This window comes from Anolis carolinensis, chromosome 3 (assembly GCF_035594765.1).
Source record: "Anolis carolinensis isolate JA03-04 chromosome 3, rAnoCar3.1.pri, whole genome shotgun sequence".
In the NCBI taxonomy this organism is placed as follows: Eukaryota; Metazoa; Chordata; class Lepidosauria; order Squamata; family Dactyloidae; genus Anolis; species Anolis carolinensis.
This window is the reverse complement of record NC_085843.1, coordinates 238,142,344-238,161,930: the sequence shown is the minus strand read 5'-3', so window position 1 is coordinate 238,161,930 and position 19,587 is coordinate 238,142,344. Positions and strand designations below refer to the sequence as shown.

The 19,587-nt window shown below is 39.1% G+C and overlaps 1 protein-coding gene across 30 annotated transcripts in view; it reads left to right on the top strand.

The window, feature by feature from the left end:
- The window catches only part of kif1a (kinesin family member 1A), a 138,729-nt gene that overhangs the window by 34,901 nt on the left and 84,241 nt on the right, over positions 1-19,587 (top strand). For all 30 annotated transcript variants that reach the window (XM_003218379.3, XM_008106434.2, XM_062976456.1 and 27 more), the window contains exons 3-4: positions 14,669-14,745; positions 17,149-17,328. In XM_003218379.3, the coding sequence (XP_003218427.1) occupies positions 14,669-14,745; positions 17,149-17,328 (257 nt within the window). The remainder of the gene's footprint in view (positions 1-14,668; positions 14,746-17,148; positions 17,329-19,587) is intronic.

The following is a 19,587-nucleotide window of genomic DNA, read 5'->3' as shown; positions in this document are numbered from 1 at the left end:
TGCTGGCACAAGGGATTAACCCACTGCGCCACCTGAGGCTCCTTCTATACCACACAATGCATTAGGATTCCCATGTTGTCAGAAAATGTCACAATGGTCTTTATTTCTACCTGCTTATCTACCTACCTGAATGCATTACACATAACCTACACTTTACCTACCATCCAACTGACTATGTTAAAGTGGAAAGCAGCTTTGCTTAGAAGGGTAGGGAACTGGACTTTGAAAAACATAGGTCTAAGGTTCTTTTTGCCATAAGAAACTATGGTATTATTTGGATTGAAGGCATGGATCTCAGCAGCTTTTGTAGCCCTGTTTTTGAAAAGGTGTAGTAAACGTGGAGGAGCAACAGAGCACAAATAAAACAAAACTTGGAAAGTGATGAAAATAATGACACTGAAGTCATCCTTACATGAACAAAAGGCCAGACAAAAGGCCATGGGACTCGGAGGTCAACCTGCCTGTGGCTTAGTTATATAGATAGCTTCAGTAAATCATCATTTTCATGTGAACACAGAGTGAAATAATAGTTTTGTGGAAGGGTATTTTAAAAGCTGGACTTTTTCTGACTGGGAAGTAACACATTATGCAGTTGAGAACATTATTTCATCATTATGACATTTGGGAGGGAGTGATGAACTGATGAAGAACAATAATTTCAAGATGAGCAAAACACTATTTTTGATCATACAGCAAGACTTCCATACAGTAGCATTCAGTGCCACAAGATGTGATGGTTTGAAAAAGAAAATCTAACAAATTTTCAGAATCTGGCTGAATGTAATACCCATATTTTAGTGTGCACATCTTCTATAGAGAAGCTAAAGCTGAGCAAGGTTGGATAGAGCCTCCAGGGAATATTGCAGCAAAGACATGAGACATTGACCACAACCTTCCTTATAAAGAGATTATGATATTGCCTGTTGCTGAGGATTCTAAAATTGTCTTAAAATACAAAATCTATTATCAGTTGTATGGGGAAGAACATTCAGTCCTCCAAACTTCCGATATATGAAAGTATTTGTTTTGGCAGAACGGGAGGTAAAGGTTCAATGCATTTTGTTACTAGATGTCCTACAGCTAAATTAATATGTACAAAACAGAATTGCATCAGCAGTGGCATCAGTAAAATAAGTCATCATGACTTGTGAAGAGATCTGAATATACAGACCAGCCTTTTACTGTGGTTTCTGAACGATATTCTTACCTATTTCCTTGTACTTACGTCATTTGAGGATCAAATCAATAAAAGTAAAAGCTTCATTCCTGACCTTGGAGCTCCTGCCATTGCCACTTCTCATTGCTATAATAATGTATATAAAAAGAAGCAAGAGAGGATATGTTTATAGGAATAGTATTTCTCATTGAAATAATATTTCTGAATATGTACTAAAAGAAGAAGAATTTAATATACAGTACCTCATATTGCCATGCTTTCCCGTTGAGAAGTAAAAGAAGCATGATTACATTCTGCTCATTGTTTCAATCCATGCATCTCCTGCTTCAATAATGTGGTGGAAGGTAAAGGTAAAGATTTCCCCTGACATTAAGTTTAGTTGTGGCCGACTCTGGGGATTGGAGCTCATCTCCATTTATAAGCTGAAGATCCAGCGTTGTCCGTAGACACCCCCAAAGTCATGTGGCTGGCATGACTGCATGGAGTGCCATTACCTTCCCATCAGGTAACCTATTGATCTACCCACATTTGCATGTTTTCAAACTGCTAGGTTGGCAGAAGCTGGGGCTAACAATAGGCACTCACTCCGCTCCCTAGATTCGAACCACCAGCCTTTCGGTCAGCAAGTTCAGCAGCACAGCAGTTGTAATCTGCTGCGCCACTGGAGGCTCCAATGTGGTGTAGTTGCTTGATTATTGGGTTTGAATATGGCAAATGCAAATTCAATTCTGGGTACAGAATCGTGTGAATTGATTCTAGGACAAAAAACAACACAAACTACACAAACACAAAAGGATGAAATGTATAACATATAATACATTAGACTGAGTGTGGTTTAAGATATACATTTTAAAATCTGGGATAATTGCTACAATAGTATGACGCTGACTATAAGACATCAAATTCCTAACAAAAAAACTCAAACCAGAAAACAAACAGAGCAAGGATTAAATTGAGAGTTTGTTTTTTCAAGGCAGGAAATAGTGACACCTCAAAGCCCATTCCTTGTATTTTGAAGATTATTTGATTTGGTAAATACAATAATTCTTGTTTTCTCTGTGTGTGCCGTTCAGCTATTAGTGGTTTGCGCTACATTTGCTTTGATGGGCAGGCTTGCCAACATGGTACCCCAAGGCAGTTTCCTTAGCAACTGCCAAGTCTTTACAGGAAGACTTATCATTAATTTAGGGACCAGGAAGGAACAAAGACACCAGAGAAGAGTTTTGTTTGCTCCATTTCCCCAGGCTTTTGCAGACGCTACTGCTGTAGGTAGGGTTCATTCCCCAGCTGTGCTACTTGCATGAGGGAGGTATTTTTATCCAGGGCAGATGTGAAGAAATTAAGCAGCTCATTAAAGACAAACAATTGCATACTTAGCAGCTTTGGGGAAATCTCATCCATTGTCCTTAATTGGAATGACACATTAGCAAAATCCGGCCCAGGCCATGAAACAAGAAGAACACAAAGAGAGCACTGTGTCCGTAAATAATAATTAACACTAGCAGTAGAGAGGCAAAATAGTTAGATATGCATTATCTTATACTATCTCATCTTATCTATTATTGCTCTTACATGCAGAAATATATTACGTGTATATCCTGGATTCTCACCAAATGGGGCTGTTGAATCTAATGTTATCCCTCTTGTTTCCTCATATAACAATTCCATGGTTTGATCTTCTACAAATACCATACTACAGATTTTGTATGTGTGTATATCTTATAATTATGTGATAAAGCAACATGCAAAGCAAAGCATGAAGCTCTCTGCATTTCAAAAGCTCCTGGCATATTGATGGCATTCTCTCCTCCTCCACAGGAGTTACATTTGGCGGTGCATTTTAGCGCTTTTGCATTCCCTAAGCATCCTTGGTTAAAGACATACTGCGTCAATACAAGACAGAAAAAGACACGTACTCTGTCATCTGATAGATTTTAAAAAAATATATATAATGACACATGTGAAGATTTTGTAGCTGTCTCTGATGTTGTCTACTAGAACCCTTTGAAATCATTGAAGGTTTATGCCACAATCCTCTAAAATACACTCATGTATTTTAAAGACTTATGGTATTACTTTTATCAAGAGCTGTTAGCACTGATATCATAAATCCATTTAACGGTGTACTGTGCATAAAAGTCAAGTTCACATTGTGTCCATTTAGATTAATTGAGTGCCATGGGGAGATTCACTGCAATGGGAGGCATATGCCGCAGAATTTTGTTCAAATCATTGTTTGGATGCATTTACTCTGAATCTGTTGGCTCAGAGCTTTCACATTGTGTGCCAAAATCACCACAAAAGACCTATGAAAGACTTGTTTCTCATTTCAAGCTGTAATTTAAGAACTCTCAAACCCTGGCTTTGGCATGGAAATTAATCTTTTATTAACATATCACACGTTTCTCTGATTGGCAGCATATTCTTACTTGGTAGGAATGTTCACACACATGCATGAACACATACACATGCACATGAACAAATCCTAGGAGCTGAAAAATTTGGTAGCATGTCAACTGGCATGAGTGCCATCATTAATAACTAATCCCATTAGTATTATATGGTTAAATCAAGGATTATCAGTATCTTCCTAATTTTTATGAATCTAACTGGCATTTGTATTATCAAAAGCTGGAAACCACACAACACCATTGACTGTCATTGATTTGTATGCCATGTTTGCATATCTAAAATGAGGAATGTATTATTATTAATAATAATAATAATAATAAAATAATAACAACACTTTATTTATATTCCACCCTATCTCCCCAAGGGGAGTCAGGGCGGATCACAGAACACATATACGGCAAACATTCAATGCCGACAGACAGGACAGAAGAGACAGAAAGGAAGTATGTTGTCTCAAAGTCCAGTTTGGATGCTTTGGAGGTTGAGTTCGGATTCAGTAACGAGGGATGCTGTTCCCCCATTCTCTATGACAAAGAACCATCAGGACTTCCTCCTTCCACCTTCCTTTTTGGTTGTTGCATTTCTGGTCTTTGTCTTCATGGTGTCCTAAAATACCTCCTCCTGCTAATTAGCGGTACCTAATTTCTTTACTTATCATTCTAAGCTGTTTTCGAATTGCTTAGGTAAACAGGGAGCTGGGCTTGACGTTCGAGTGCTCACCCCAACCGAGCTTCAAACTGGCCATCTTTCAGTTGGTAGATCTTATTACTACTGGTGATTTACTAGCTGTTCTAAAGCCCAGCCCTTTGTGGATGTCCCTGCTAGTAATCCACAATATCAAATTGGAGGAATTATGAGGGAAACCGGTAATGACAAATGCCTTTTCTGGTAGTGACTCTCCACAATAATTTCTTCCATCTACCCTCCTACCTCAGGAAATGTTTCCTTGCCCACTTGTAGTCCTGAATGTGAAAATAGCACAGTAATCATTAGCTCTCATTTATTGCTGCCTTGCATGTTTTTCCTTCATTACTAATGTGTCCTCTTTCCCTTTGATTTTCTTTTTGCTTCCTTTCCCTAAGAACTAACCTCTTCTTGGCATCATCAAGCTTACATGATTAAGTCTCCTGATTTGAATGGCAAATCAGCTGCCTGTTTACGAATGTAATTCCTCACTCAGCACCATCTTCTTCTGTGGGAAGGTCATTTGAATGACGCTTAAAATTATGGAAATGTTATTTTTAGGCTCCCCATTATTCCCTGCGCATGCTTCTGTTTGGTGTGCCTCTCATTTTAAAAAGCGACAAACAATTAAAGAGAAAAGGCAGCGCAAGCCAACCTCGGTGCATTGGATTGCCATGGCAACACTCTCAACATCGACGGAGAAATATGGCACAGAATTTTAATGCGGGTATGAGTTGTGAGTGGAGGCAAATTTCAAGTGGTTAAATTGCTTTCAGCTGACATCCCCTATATTTGTTTTGTTTGATTCCTTATAATTGCTTCTAGGATCAAGAGTTGGAAGTCTTACTGAAGTTAAAGGTCAGTCAGAGGAGCTTCTGCAAATGAGACAGTCTCTGTGTTTCCAAATGCTTAAAGTCCTAGGTTTCCCTGTCTCAGAAGCTTCTACTGGGGATCATAAAGATGCAAAGCATGTTTTTACAAATTTATTTAGATATTTATACCTCACTGTTGTGTTTGGTTGAATAGATCTTCAAGACAGGTTACACATCATTAATTGGACAGTTCCCTCCACCCAGGCTTACAGTGTAAATAAGACATACAAGGAAAAAGGAATGGCAGTGAGGGAGGGGAATAAGTCCAGCAGATGTTGGCTGCTCTTCTCTCCCTCAAAGACCATAAGAATGGCACTTGGAACAGGGAGGAAGAGCCTCTCACCTGTCCTGCCTAGGAGCTAAAAAACAGAAGCATAGAATCTGCAGTAATAGATCAGAGACCAAGAAGCCATAAATCAGTACAAAGTCCAAATGGAGAAGCCAGTGAGCAGTCCCAGGGTCATAAATCCTAGACATACAAGAGCAGGGTCTGGAGGTCATGGGGTGGACTGAAGTTGCTTTCAGCAGCCAGCCAAAGAGACACTGGCTTCTCACTGTTTAAATGACACTTATCTCAGTCCACACTATTTGTATGATATTATTTAGAGAAGTGGTTTCCAACCTTTTTTTGACCAGGGACCACTTGACCAGGCAGGGACTACTTTGACCAGAGACAACTTGACCAGGGACCACTTTGACCAGGGACCACTCTCCAACATTAATGCCAAAAGGGTTACGAATAGGTTTTTGGTCAAGTTTAGATTTGGTTTGGTTATTTGGGGTGCTGATGCATTGGATAGACCACATCAGTTCTAGTTTCTGATACAGAACATATGCCATCCAGTAGTTGCCATTTCACAGACCTTATTTTAGGTTTCACGGCCCACAGGTTGGGAACCACTGATTTAGAGAGTGTGTCTGACAGCTATGGGCAGGTAGCTTTTTCCAGCACCAGATGATGAATTTGTTATCTTTCATGAGCACCTGTGGATCTCTCTTCCAGCTTCCCTTCTTGCTGAATTGAAGGAGGACTCAGCTATACACCAGGCTGAACTGCTGAAGGGGGACCTGGCTGGTATAAGACTTCTTTGCATCCCCAGCTACTGAGCAAAGACACTATGGAGCTCTTTTCCTCTTCAGACTGTTATTTTCTCCCTCTGAGGCTAAATCAATGGCAGTTGAAACATGAAGGAAAAGGCTCTTACCAGCCATGTAATGCTTTTGCCTCCATGTCTTGTATTTTCCTGAAATGTTCTTCAGGGTCACTACAAGGATAATGCGTGCTTTATATCAAATTCTGGAAGGTTTTCTTTTGCATGATAACTGCCAGAGCCCACCAGCTGGCAAGTCCATACTAGTTAGAGGATTGAGGTAGTTGCACTCTAAAAAGGTTATTCTGCTTTTAAAAAGCTATCTCACATGGATACCTGATATGTAGAAGTGGGGATATGGTAATGGGACTCACTCTGGACTGTGCTGTAACTTACAAGAAGCACTGCCTGACTGTCAAGCAAAAAGTGGACGCTAGAAATAATAACATTCGAAAGCTGACTGGTACAACCTGGGGATCACAACCAGACACAGTGAAGACATCTGCACTTGCACTTTGCTACTCTGCTGCTGAGTATGCATACCCAGTGTGAAACACATTCACCATGTTAAAAAAGTGGATGTGGCTCTTAATGAGACCAGCCGTATTATCACAGGATGTCTATGCCGCACACCACTGGAGAAATTGTGCTGTTTCGCCAGTATTGCACCACCTGACATCCACCAGGAAGTAGCAGCCAATAATGAAAGGGCAAAGGCAGCGACATCTCCGGTCCATCCCCTGTTTGGATATCAGCCGGCATGCCAATGCCTTAAATCAAGGACAGCTTCCTAAGATCCGCAGAGATACTCGCAGGAACACCTCAGCAAGTGAGAGTCCAAAAGTGGCAGGATAAAACCCAGAACCTCAAGCCATGTCTGATACCGAATGAGAAACTCCCTCCTAGGCACACAGAAGACTGGGAGACTTGGAAGGTGCTGAACAGACAGCGTTCTGGGACTATGATATGCAGAGCCAGTCTTAAAAAATGGGGCTATGAATGGAGTTCATGACATGCGAATGTGAAGAAGAGCAAACCACAGACCACCTACTATAATGCAGCCTGAGCCCTACCACATGAACCATGGAGGACCTTCAGATAGCAACACCAGAGGCACTCCTAGTGGCCAGCTACTGGTCAAAGTACATTTAGTATCATGCCAAGTTTTTAACTTTTTTGTGTTTTTAAATACATTACAACTGTACCCTCGGTTTGCTTCTGACACAATAAATAAATCTCTAGACTGTATAATTAATGCAGTTTGACGCCACTATCTGCCATGGTTCAATACTATGGAATCATAGGAGTTGTAATTTTACAGCGTTTTTAGCCTCCTTTGCAAATAATGCCTCATCAAACTACAACCTCTGAAAATCCATAGCATTGAGCTATGGCAGTCAAAGGAGTGTTCAAACTACATTAATTGTACAATACAGATGCACTCTTGGAAGCATCATCTTCAGATTAGTTGTTTGCTTTCCCATACAACTTTACTGGATAGGCCACTTAGCAAAGAAAAAAAGATGTGTGTTTGTGATAGGGCCATCCAAAGATTTTCTCAAAACAAGCCATAGCTTCCGTTTTGGTTAACCTTTTTTGTACAGCACTGCAATTTCAGGAAATCCACTGTTCTGACAAGCTAAGAGAATGCCTTCTGACTAGAATGTGTTAATACATGCAATCTATCGAAGTTGCCACTTCATTGCCGCACCCAGACAACTAGGAAACAAACATGAATTGATTACACAAATAAAACACTATTTTGAAATGGCAATGATGGAATTATTGCAGCTGAAAATATAGAAAGAGAAGGGCAGGGATTATGGGAGGTTGGGCAGAACATCCCTCTGCCTCTGCTTGGCCAAGGCAGTGTTAGCTGAACAGCTAGCCAACCATGTACAATGGGAGTAGCTTTCCAGTAGATTTAAAGGTGACTGGCTGACATTAAGGACACTCTGCCACTTTCTGTCTCTGACGTTTGTGGGAGAAACCCGTCATAGCTCTGCCTGTGCTGTTAACCTAAGTAATTGATGCACATACCCACTGACCTCCCTGTTTGGCTGTCGGTTTCGTTTAGCGATTCCCTCTGAGTCCCTTACATCATGGCTATGTGTCAATGGCCCATCTCTGGTCTCATTTATATAGTGGGACTTCATTTGAATAAGTGTACTCTTTCTTGCTAGAGCTGTGGTTCTCATCCTTCCTAATGCCTCGACCCCTAATGCCTCGACCCCTTAATCCTCATGTTGCAGTGATCCCCAACCATAAAATTATTTTCATTGCTACTTCACAACTGTCATTTTGTTACTGGTATGAATTGTAATGTAAATATCTGATATGCAGAATATATTTTTATTCACTGGACCAAATTTGGCACAAATACCTGATACGCCCAAATTTGAATACTGGTGGGGTTGAGGGTGTGGGGATGATTTTGTTATTTGAGTTGTAGTTACTGGAATTTATAGTTAACCTACAATTCTGAACTCCACCAGCAATGGAAGTGAACCAAACTTGGCACACAGAACTCCTGTGACCATCAGAAAATACTGGAAGTGTTTGGTGGACAGTGATCTTGAGTTTTGGAGTTGTAGTTCACCTACATCCAGAGAGCACTGCGGACTCAATCAATGATGGTTCGGGATCAAACTTGGCACAAATACTCAATATGCACATATTTGAACACTGGTGCCGTTTGGAGAAAATAGACCTTGACATTTCGGAGTTGTAGTTGCTGGGATTTATAGTTCACCTGCAATCAGAGCCCCTTGAACCCCACCAACTATAGAACTGGGCCAAACTTCCCACACAGAATCCCCATGACCAATTCGGCATTGTCTAAATCAGGAGGCATTTGTAGTCTATGGCAACCAAGGGTTTTCTCGTTGGCCACTTCATTCCAAGGGAGGTTGTCTTGCTGTTGTCTTCCTATTGGCAGGCAAACAGCTCTTTTATTCTGCCATGTCTTTGGCAACTGTATCTTGGTTCATTGATGGAGTATTCTGTCATTAGTTCTTAAGTCTGTGTTACTTGATTGATTTGTATGTCTTGAATACTTATGTTTATTATTGCATTATGTTTAGTAGTTGTATGGTTTTAAGTTGTTGTCTTGTTTTCTCTTATGTTGGAAACTGCCCTGAGTTCCTCGAGGAGATAGGGTGGCATATAAATAAAGTTTTGTTATTTATTATTATAACTACCCTCACTTTCTGCAGAAGGGATCAAATAGGAAGGTATTGAATATCCTGCCCGGCATATTTTGTATTGTGTTTTCAGTCTTTTACTCCTGTGCTCCTCTTTCTGTTGTGTTTTAATTTAATTTTTTTTTGGTATTCCATTAATGAAGGAAATGTGGGAGATAAGTGGAATGAATGAACAGATGAGAAATGTTTTAGAGCATAGATCCATAATACAAATTTGCACAAAATGTGCATGTGCTAATTGGTATGTCACTGTAAGTAAAAAAAATATGTTAAATGAAAGTGCCTCTGAGCATGTATAGTAGGCTTTTCTTTAATCACTGAACAATTACGTTTCTTTCCAAAATATTAAAGCCTCGGCATTCTCTTTTTAGTTATTAAACACCAACCGTATTAGTGGTAAACAAACTACAACCAAATTGCATACATCCTGCTTCGCTCTACACGAGAGTCCTTCCTCATATTTCTGTCATGAATACTTTTAAAACAAAGGTTAAAATATCCTGCTCAGACTTAACAGAATATCCTACTTCTGACACCAAAAATGTTATGAATAACTTTTCAATAACTTTAAAGCATAGGTTCCTTTTATGACAATTTCAGTCTGAGAGGTATAGCAGAACTTTTACAGAACAACAAAGAACATCATTTAGACATACAGACATACAGATTCTATGCAACTACATTGGATTCACAAACAACCTACAGTTACATTGGCTAACAAACAGACAAAAGGGGGGGGGTTACATTTTCACTCAGCATTCACACACAACATGCATCCATCTTAATGCATACAAATATTACCATATCCTTTCTCCCTCCTTGGAGAAGCACCTGCTTAGGCCAGACCCAGCTTCCACTGCAGCCTACCAACACATAGTTCCAAAATGCCAAAACTTCAAAACTCCAAAAGAACATGACTCCAAAACGCACTCCTTCCTCTTTCCCTGAGAAAAGGAGGCCCCAAAAAGTGAACAGAATCCTGCTTTCCCAAAGCAGAACTTCCATTCCCAAGTACACCATCTCCACTGAGCATGGCGGGTGAACAACGTCGCTGTCTGTCACACTTTCTGGATTGTCATAAGGTCACTTATATAGCAGTCTTTTGCTGATGTTGTCCCAAAGTTGTTTCCTGGCTCCAGATGTTGATTCCTCTTGATTGGTGTTAGCAAACACAAGCAGCTCTGCATTGACTTCCTTGTTAACAGTTGCAAACATTTCTCTTATCACTGTCACAGTTCTTATCACAGTTTACCAGGCAGGTCATCTATTTCAGGTCTTATTAGCAGTTTTGAATTACAATTCCTGAGCAGGTAGTTAATGGTTTGCAGGCCTTAGTCTATAGACTAGTATCTTCAAAATTACTAGCTCTCTTTCCTTCTTCCATTCATACTCACATATAATACATTTCATTTGATCTTGTTACATTTCCTCCTTCCAGTAACTACTCATCAATATTGATTTTATGTTCTCGATATGGGGGATCTTTGCTTTCCTCACTTACCCATACTTTAATTTGTGATTAAGCTTTCCCCATGATGCATCTGTCAAGTGACATTTCTCTGTAACTTTAGCTGTTTTCTTTTATCAGATGTAGGAGTACTCGAATGGGCTCCTTGTAGGGGTGAGAGGATGAGATCTGTTCAGTTCAAATTTTAATGCGAACATAACTTATTTATCCTTCCTGCTCTAAAACGTGATCCGAATGCAGTTCTTTTCCACTATTTGTGCATCAGGTTCAAAAAAGCTCAGCAATAAACACTATACAAATAAACACTATGTAGATAAGGAAGATATACAACAATGCGTGTATCAGTGAAAGTAATGTATGAAAACACATGGATTAAGGAGATCTGCATGCGAAGATGCACACAGAAAATTGTGTGCCAGAAGAAATGTACCAAGATTGGTGTGAATGTTTTGTGCAGAGATGGATATGTGTTTTCAAACTGATGGAGAAATAAGACAAACTGAATTTTAAAATGGAAAAACTGGGTGAAACCCAAACAGTCAGATTGGTTGGGTTGTTGTGAGTTTTCTGGGCTGAATGGCCATGTTCCAGAAGCATTCTCTCCTGGTGTTGTGCCCACATCTATGGCAGGCATCTTCAGAAGTTGAGGGATCTGTTGGAAACTAGTGAGGTTTATATATCTGTGGAATGTCCAGGGTGGGGGAAAGAATTCTTGTCTGCTTGAGGCAAATGTGAATGTTTCAGTTGATCACTTTGATTAGCATTGAATAGCCTTGCAGATTCAATGCTTAGCTGGTTGCTGCCTGGGGCAATCCTTTGTTAGGAAGTGTTAGCTGGCCCTGATTGATTCTTGTCTGAAATTCCCCTGCATTTTGAGTGTTGCTCTTTATTTACTGTCCTGATTTTAGAGGTTTTTTAAATACTGGTAGTCATTTGTCAGATTGGTCCATTGGTCCTACTTCATTATTGTCATAAACTGTATTTTTTAAAAAAATTAATAAGGGAGAATCTGTTGATGTTTAATGATCAGACACAGGAGGTAATTATGCCGTTAAGGGTATCAAATAGGGCAGCAGAAATAATCCAACTGGACACTCACATCAGTTTTGCAAGATTCTTATGATTTAATGTTTCATCAAGTCTGTGTTTTCTATTATAGGAGAAATGTTTTAGAATGGGAGTTAGAAAATATCATGTTTGATGATATAAATGTTTTTCAAGAGAAAGTACCCGCTTCCCCCTTCCCATGTTCCATAGATACATAATACATAATTATGCCACTATATTCCATTATATTTCATTGTATGCAGTTTGCAAGTTGAGAACATATGGTTATCATTATTAGTGATATTACAACTTTATTAGTGATATTACAACTGCATTGTATGCAGTTTGCAAGTTGAGAACATATGGTTATCATTATTAGTCAGAGACAGCTAGTCTCATCTATCGGTTATTGGTTTTGTTGAGTTATGTTTTATAATATTTTATATGTTTTTATGTGTTAACTCATTGTAATTGAAATGCATTTTATGCTGATATATTTTATTGTTGTTTCACTGGGCTTTCACTGCCCCAAGTCCCTTCGGGGGAGATAGGGTGGGATATAAGAATAAAGTTGTTGTTGTTATGATTATGATTAATAATATTAATATTAGTCCTGCATTAAATTAAAGCCAGCCCTCTGGATTTTCTGGGATCAAGATGGAGAACCACCACAAAAATGGAAAAACATTGGATAAATAGAATACATTTTTTAAAACCTGAGAGAACACGTTCGTTGAAATTTGTAGGCCCTCCAGTACAACTGTATGATAAAATCCATGAGTAATCAGAGCCACAAAACGACACCTGTGGAGGACTGATTGTACAAGCCACAGTATCCGTAGAATGCAGCAATGCCACATAAAGTGGCGTTATTTGCCCAAATTCCTTGAAAGCACCAGATTATGTCTGATCTGAAAAACTAAGCAGGGTTAGACCTGGTGAGTACTCAGAAGGGAGGCCACCAGGAAATATCAGGTGCTGTAATTAATATCTAGAGCAGGGGTCCCCAAACTTTTAAAGCAGAGGGCCGGTCCACAATCCTTCAGATTGTTGAGGGGCCGAATTATCATTTGGAAAAAACAAAAACGAACAAATTCCTATTCACACTGCACATGTCTTATTTGTAGTATAAAACAACAACATTGAAAGAACAATACAATATTTAAAAATGAAAACCACTTTAACCAACATAAGCCTATCAGGATTTCAATGGGAAGTGTGGGCCTGCTTCTGGCCAATGACACAGTCAAGTGAATTAGGATTGTTGTTGTTGTGTGCCTTCAAGTCATTTCAGTCTTTGGGCGAGGCTAAGTCTAAAATTAAGAATTTATTTATTGCATTTAGTTACTACATTTATATCCCACCTTTTTCACCCCGAAGGGGACTCAGAGCAGCTGTATGTACATACAGTAGAGTCTCACTTATCCAACATTCACTTATCCAACATTCTGGATTATCCAACGCATTTTTGTAGTCAATGTTTTCAATATATCGTGATTTTTGGGTGCTAAATTCATAAATACAGTAATTACTACGTAGCATTACTGCGTATTGAACTACTTTTTCTGTCAAATTTGTTGTCTACCATGATGTTTTGGTGCTTAATTTGTAAAATCATAACCTAATTTGATGTTTAATAGGCTTCTCCTTCATCTCTTCTTATTATCCAAAATATTTGCTTATCCAACGTTCTGCCGGCCCGTTTATGTTGGATAAGTGAAACTCTACTGTACAATATTTTATATTATTAGCATAGCACAATATTAGCATTATATTTTACTATAATGAACTATACCACTATATTGTAATATTATATATAACATATAATTAATATTATTATATGGTATTATTATTAGTATTATACTGTATAACATTATAATATTATCAATATTATATGTATATACAATATATTATATTATTAAAACTGATATTAAAATATCATATTATAAAACTGAGGGCGGGGGCCAGGTCAATGGCCTTGGAGGGCCGCATCCGGCCCCCGGGCCTTAGTTTGGGGACCCCTGATCTAGAGGAAGGCAATGACAAACCTCCTCTGAAAAAAATCTTGCCAAGGAAACCCTAAGATATGGTCAACATAAGCAAAAGTTGAGTTGAAAGGGTGAAAAAATAACAACATGCTGAAACCGTATTGTGTACTGCAGTGGTTCTCAACCTGTGGGTCCCCAGGTGTTTCAGCCTACAACTCCCAGAAATCCCAGCCAGTTGACAAACTGTTAGGATTTCTGGACATTAAAGGCCAAAACATCTGGGGATTCACAGGCTGAGAACCATTGGTATAGTGTCTCAGGGCCCAGTTTCTTACTTTGTCAGGGTATTTGTGAGGTGATGCTGCAACTCAATTCCTGATGTTATTTTCCTAAATTAGACCACTTTTTAAAAACGTCAGGTCGGCAATGGTAGAAGAAGCCTCCAATTATGTTATTGAGTGTTTCTTTTGCCTGTTTCTTAAGGTTCTTCTTGCTGTCTTCATTGCAATTAGCCAGGTAACATTCCTTGGAGTTCACCCTGGTGTCATATGAAGTGTCACTTTGTAGTCGTTTTCACAGGCAGAATGCATGTCCAAATCAGTGAGGAACACCAGGGCTGTTGCCATAATATGGATGCTTCAAGGAAAGAGATCATTTATTGCTACATGGAAATACTGACTGCGGACTGCTCATTCATATTATGTTTTCCTCTTTGCTTCTTTTTAGCTATCATTAATCCAAAACAGCCAAAGGAGACACCCAAAAGCTTCAGCTTTGACTATTCCTATTGGTCTCATACCACAGTAAGTAGACACAAGGCCACAAAATGCAATGTATTCCCTTTGGAATCTTTTTGAGTTGTCTTACTATTAGGTTTGAATTCTTAGTCTGTTGTATGGTGTTTCTTAATTAATTCTGGCTAAAAGTAATTCATCAGGATTTTTCAGTAAATGAATTCTAAACAGGAAGAGGTTTTGAGAAGTAATCACGAGCAATTTGTGGACCAATAACAGGAAAACTGTGACTCAGCTTCTCTGACTTCTGCAGCTGGGTTCATGCAATCTTGTATTACCCCCAACCTTCCATAATCTCTTCTCCAAAAAAGTACAGCATTGCAGGTATTCATTAAGATTGTGCATTGCTGCACAAAGTCATCATTGATTATTTCTTTCCATTATGATACTTAAAGTATATCAAATGTGACCTCTCTACGGCTGACCATATTATGATTGAAGACCAGCAACCTCCTTCCTCCACAACTAAAAATAAAGGCTGTAAAAATGAACCCACTCCCCTTTAACATCCAAACGCTTATTGCCCATCCAATACTAATAATCTCTTGCAACTCAGCTTGGGGCTAATCTTAAATGCCTTCTCAAGATGTAGGGAGAAAGTTAGGAAAAAGGGAATGGCCATGATAGCCAGAAGACAGGTCTTCTCTTCTGTGCCTTTGATAGGGGTTAGTTTTTCCCAACCTTTGGGCTCCAGGTGTTTTGGACTTCAACTCCCAGAAATCCCAGCCATCTTACCAGCTGTTAGGAATTGTGGGAGCAGAAGTCCAAAACACCTGGAGGCCCAAAGGTTGGGTTAGAGGCACAGGACCCCTATGGAAGTGAAGAATCAAAATAAAGAAATTGTTGCATTTTTTTCCTGAGAGAACACTTTTCTAGGAATTACTAGGCCTTCCAGCACAGCTGTGGTCGACTTCTGCTGAAAGCTGACCGTGGAATTACATTGGAGGACCTAGAGATTCATAGGGAAAAGATTCTGAATTGAATCCATGAATAATCAATTATTCATTTATTTATTTATTTACAGTATTTATATTCTGTTCTTATATTCCGGGGACTCAAGGCAGATTACAATGAACATATATATGGCAAACATTCAATGCCATCAGACAAACAACATACAATATAGACACACACAGAGGCATTTAACATTCCAGCTTCATGATCCTGGCCACAGGGGGAGCTGTTGCTTCACCGTCCAGTAGTGACTGTACTTTCTCATTCCTTTCCTGCATGTTGCTGGCAGTTTTATGATGTTGTAATTTAGTTAAATTAGCCTCCTGCATAAAGCGTACCTAAATTTCCTACTTGACAGATGCAACTGTCTTTCGGGCTGCGTAGGTAACACAGCAAGCCGGGCTATTTAATGGTCGGGGGCTTAACCCGACCCGGGCTTCAAACCCATGACCTCTCGGTCAGTAGTGATTTATTGCAGCTGGTTACTAGCCAGCTGCGCCACAGCCCGGCCCAAAAGTCAAAACTGCAAATGTTGAGGAACAACTGTAATTGGGATGTATTTCATTGCGTATGCTGTATATAAATGCTTCAAACGTCAGATAAAACAATGGGAGTAGGCAGGTCTTTTCTACAGTTTGAACACTTGAAGTTTTTCAGTACGTGAAGGATCTACACATATAGCTTCTTCCCAGACTTGAGGTGTAGCTATGTGGAGGTGGGTGAGATGAAAACGCCAGCCCAGATAACAATTTTACTCCCCACTGCATTATTTTTTTTAGTTTCCAAATCACTAGCATTGCAGTAACTTAAAACTTAATTGAACTTTTGGGCAAAGTTAACATGGAAATGTAAACAGACTTCTAGGTGTGAACAATTTTCAATGTCTCACTCCATGAACATTTACGGACAGAAAGGAAAATGAAGTGAGAAGGAGAAGTCTTGTTGTTTCCATTTTGGCCTCCCTCTTTCTGGAAGCACCCTTAGAAGATATTTGGGAGATGATTAGTACTCTGACCTTCAGCTTTGTATAGTTAAAGACCTGTGACTGGGAAGGAGGGCTACCAAATAAGATTCCTCTTATCATGCCAAGTTTGTCAGTCATAAGAAGTACAGTTCTTGTTATCAGTAATGCAATATTGCAGAATAAGAAAAGTCCACCATTTATTGTGCTTAAAGTAACTTCAAAGCCATGGATATATAAATGGGGAAATTCTATTGTAGTTGGTTTTTACTTTTTGCTCCAAGATAAATATAAATAAATAACATCACAAAGAAAATTTTGCCAATCACTATGTTCTGGTGAGAAGTTGTAATAACTCTTCAGAATAGATGTTGCAGTGACATTTTAGTATAGTTCTTGGATAAAGCAAACTGCTATAGGAATGATTCCTCTCATCTCTTCTTCTCATTTGTTCTATGTCTTTCTTATTTTGACTCCTGTTTTGTTTTTCTTCGTAGCCTGATGACATCAACTATGCCTCTCAAAAGCAGGTCTATCGGGATATTGGAGAGGAAATGCTGCAACATGCTTTTGAGGGTTACAACGTCTGCATCTTTGCCTATGGGCAAACTGGAGCTGGAAAATCATATACCATGATGGGCAGACAGGAAAAAGATCAGCAAGGCATAATTCCTCAGGTAATCATGAAAATAGTCTACAGCTAAAATCAAGCAAACAAGCAGCCCAAAGAAAGCAATCCTCGAAATAGAAAAGGGAATGAAATTTGGGATGTGCATTTGATTTCCTGAGTGTCAGCAAGGAGATCACAATAGTCCATGGCTTCTTCATAAAGGGAGGGATGTGTGAGTTAGTGTGGTAAGTTCACTCAATGGAAAAGAAGGAACAGTTTGTGTAAAGTGATCAAAATATGCAAAATAAGCAGGAGTAAAAAGAGTAACTGATAACCATAACAGAAAGTTGTGTGATGGCAATAGGCCTCTGGGATGGTTAGCTGGTAAAATATAACTATGATCTGTGGTAAGGTTGGCATGAAACATTTTGCTGTGTGAAAAGATGAACAAGAGAGTATCCTATCCAGTATATTTTGAGATGGAGCGGCAAATAATGCCTCCACTATCCAAATCAAGATGCATAGTAGCCAAATTATTTTCACATAGGAGATAGAAAATCCCACTATAACTCTCCCCATCTCTTGCAGAAAAAATAACACAGAAGCATGTGGGATAACTATGCATGTTCTGTTTTGTTATGATTCCCAAAATGTGCTGCTTGATTTTCTATTTTGTTATGATTCCCAAAATGTGCTGCTTGATTTTCTATTTTGTTATGATTCCCAAAATGTGCTGCTTGATTTTCTATTTTGTTATGATTTCCAAAATGTGCTGCTTGATTTTCTATTTTGTTATGATTCCCAAAATGTGCTGCTTGAGGCAGTTGCCTCACTTTTCTCAATGGTAGGGGCAACTCAGACCTCACCTGCCACATATAGAAGACAAGTAGAAGACAATCTCACTCTTGTTCCCTTTCCTCTAAAAACATGCTTCCTGAAGGGATCTCCCTGTTCTTTCCAATATTGAAGGGGCTCCCAATTCCTTCTAATGCTGGGAAGATTCCTTAGTCACCTGTGTCAATAATGCCACCAAATTTTACCTCACATTTTTATTATTTCAAGGGATTAATTTCCCCACAATTCAGATGATGTCTTTTACCCAGCATTTTTGACCTTGGGGAGCAATATTTCTGTTATATACATATATGCACACATCATCATGGTAGTCAACAATTGAACCCTTGTAACAGCTGCTTCCACATTTTTAAAATTATTATTTATTTTATTTATATGACACCATTTTCTCAGAGTTGGGCCCAAGGTGGCTTCCAGACACAATAAATTAAAACATTTGCCATTCAATTGAAAAACCATTAAGATCACACCATGATACATTTTAAAATTAATTAAACCATAAATTTAAAAAATAAAGCATGCCCCATAAAAATCCTCCTGTTAATGCTTACTTCAAAAAAAAAATATCTTGAAGAAGTAAATGAGATGTTGCATCCAGCCAGTGGAATCAAGAGGACAACGGGAAAGGCTGTCTCAGGATGTGAGCAGCTGCAATGCACAGTCTCAGATAGATGGCTTGGCTTTCTTACAGTGTTGAAGAGAGAAAGGTTTGAATTCAGCACTGCTCTCTGCTAGTTGAGGCTGGCATCTCATAGTCCTCTGTGGGAAGGATCTACCCTTCAGTGCTTCTGCAGTTGGGGAGTCCACAGGGAGGGAACCCCAGGACTGTTTTTCACACTGTGTCTACAGAATCCCAGGGCTCTGAATTACAGCACTAGTCAGCCAAGGTTGGCATGTTGAGAAGCAAAAATTCCCACTCCTGTCTTTGGTGATTCAGACGAATTAGCAGTCAGTGCAGGAGGCAGAACAAGGATTGCATCAGTAGAGAGGCAATAGTGAAGAAGTCTTCTTGTCAGCCATTTTCACTCAGTCTTGAAATCTAAATCAGTGCTGTCTGTTGTTGCTCAGAGGAGAGGGGGTTCAATGCCTGTCTAGTAGAAAGGGGAACCTACTGGTTAAACAAGCAGGTCTTTCCTACCTGTAATATCTACTATTGAAAGAAAGATACAGTAGAGTTTCGGCAGAACGATGGATAAGCGAAAATGTTGGATAATAAGAAAGGATTAAGTAAAAGCCTATTAAACGTTAAATGACATTATGATTTTACAAATTAAGCACCAAAACATCATGTTTTACAACAAATTGACAGGAAAAAGCAGTTTGAAACATGGTAATGTTATGTAGTAATTACTGTGTTTACAAATTTATCATGAAAACATTGCAGTGTATTAGCTACTAACAAATTGACTATAAATAAAGATAGAATTGCATAAAATAAACTTGCGGTAACAACATTTTCGGAAGTAAAATC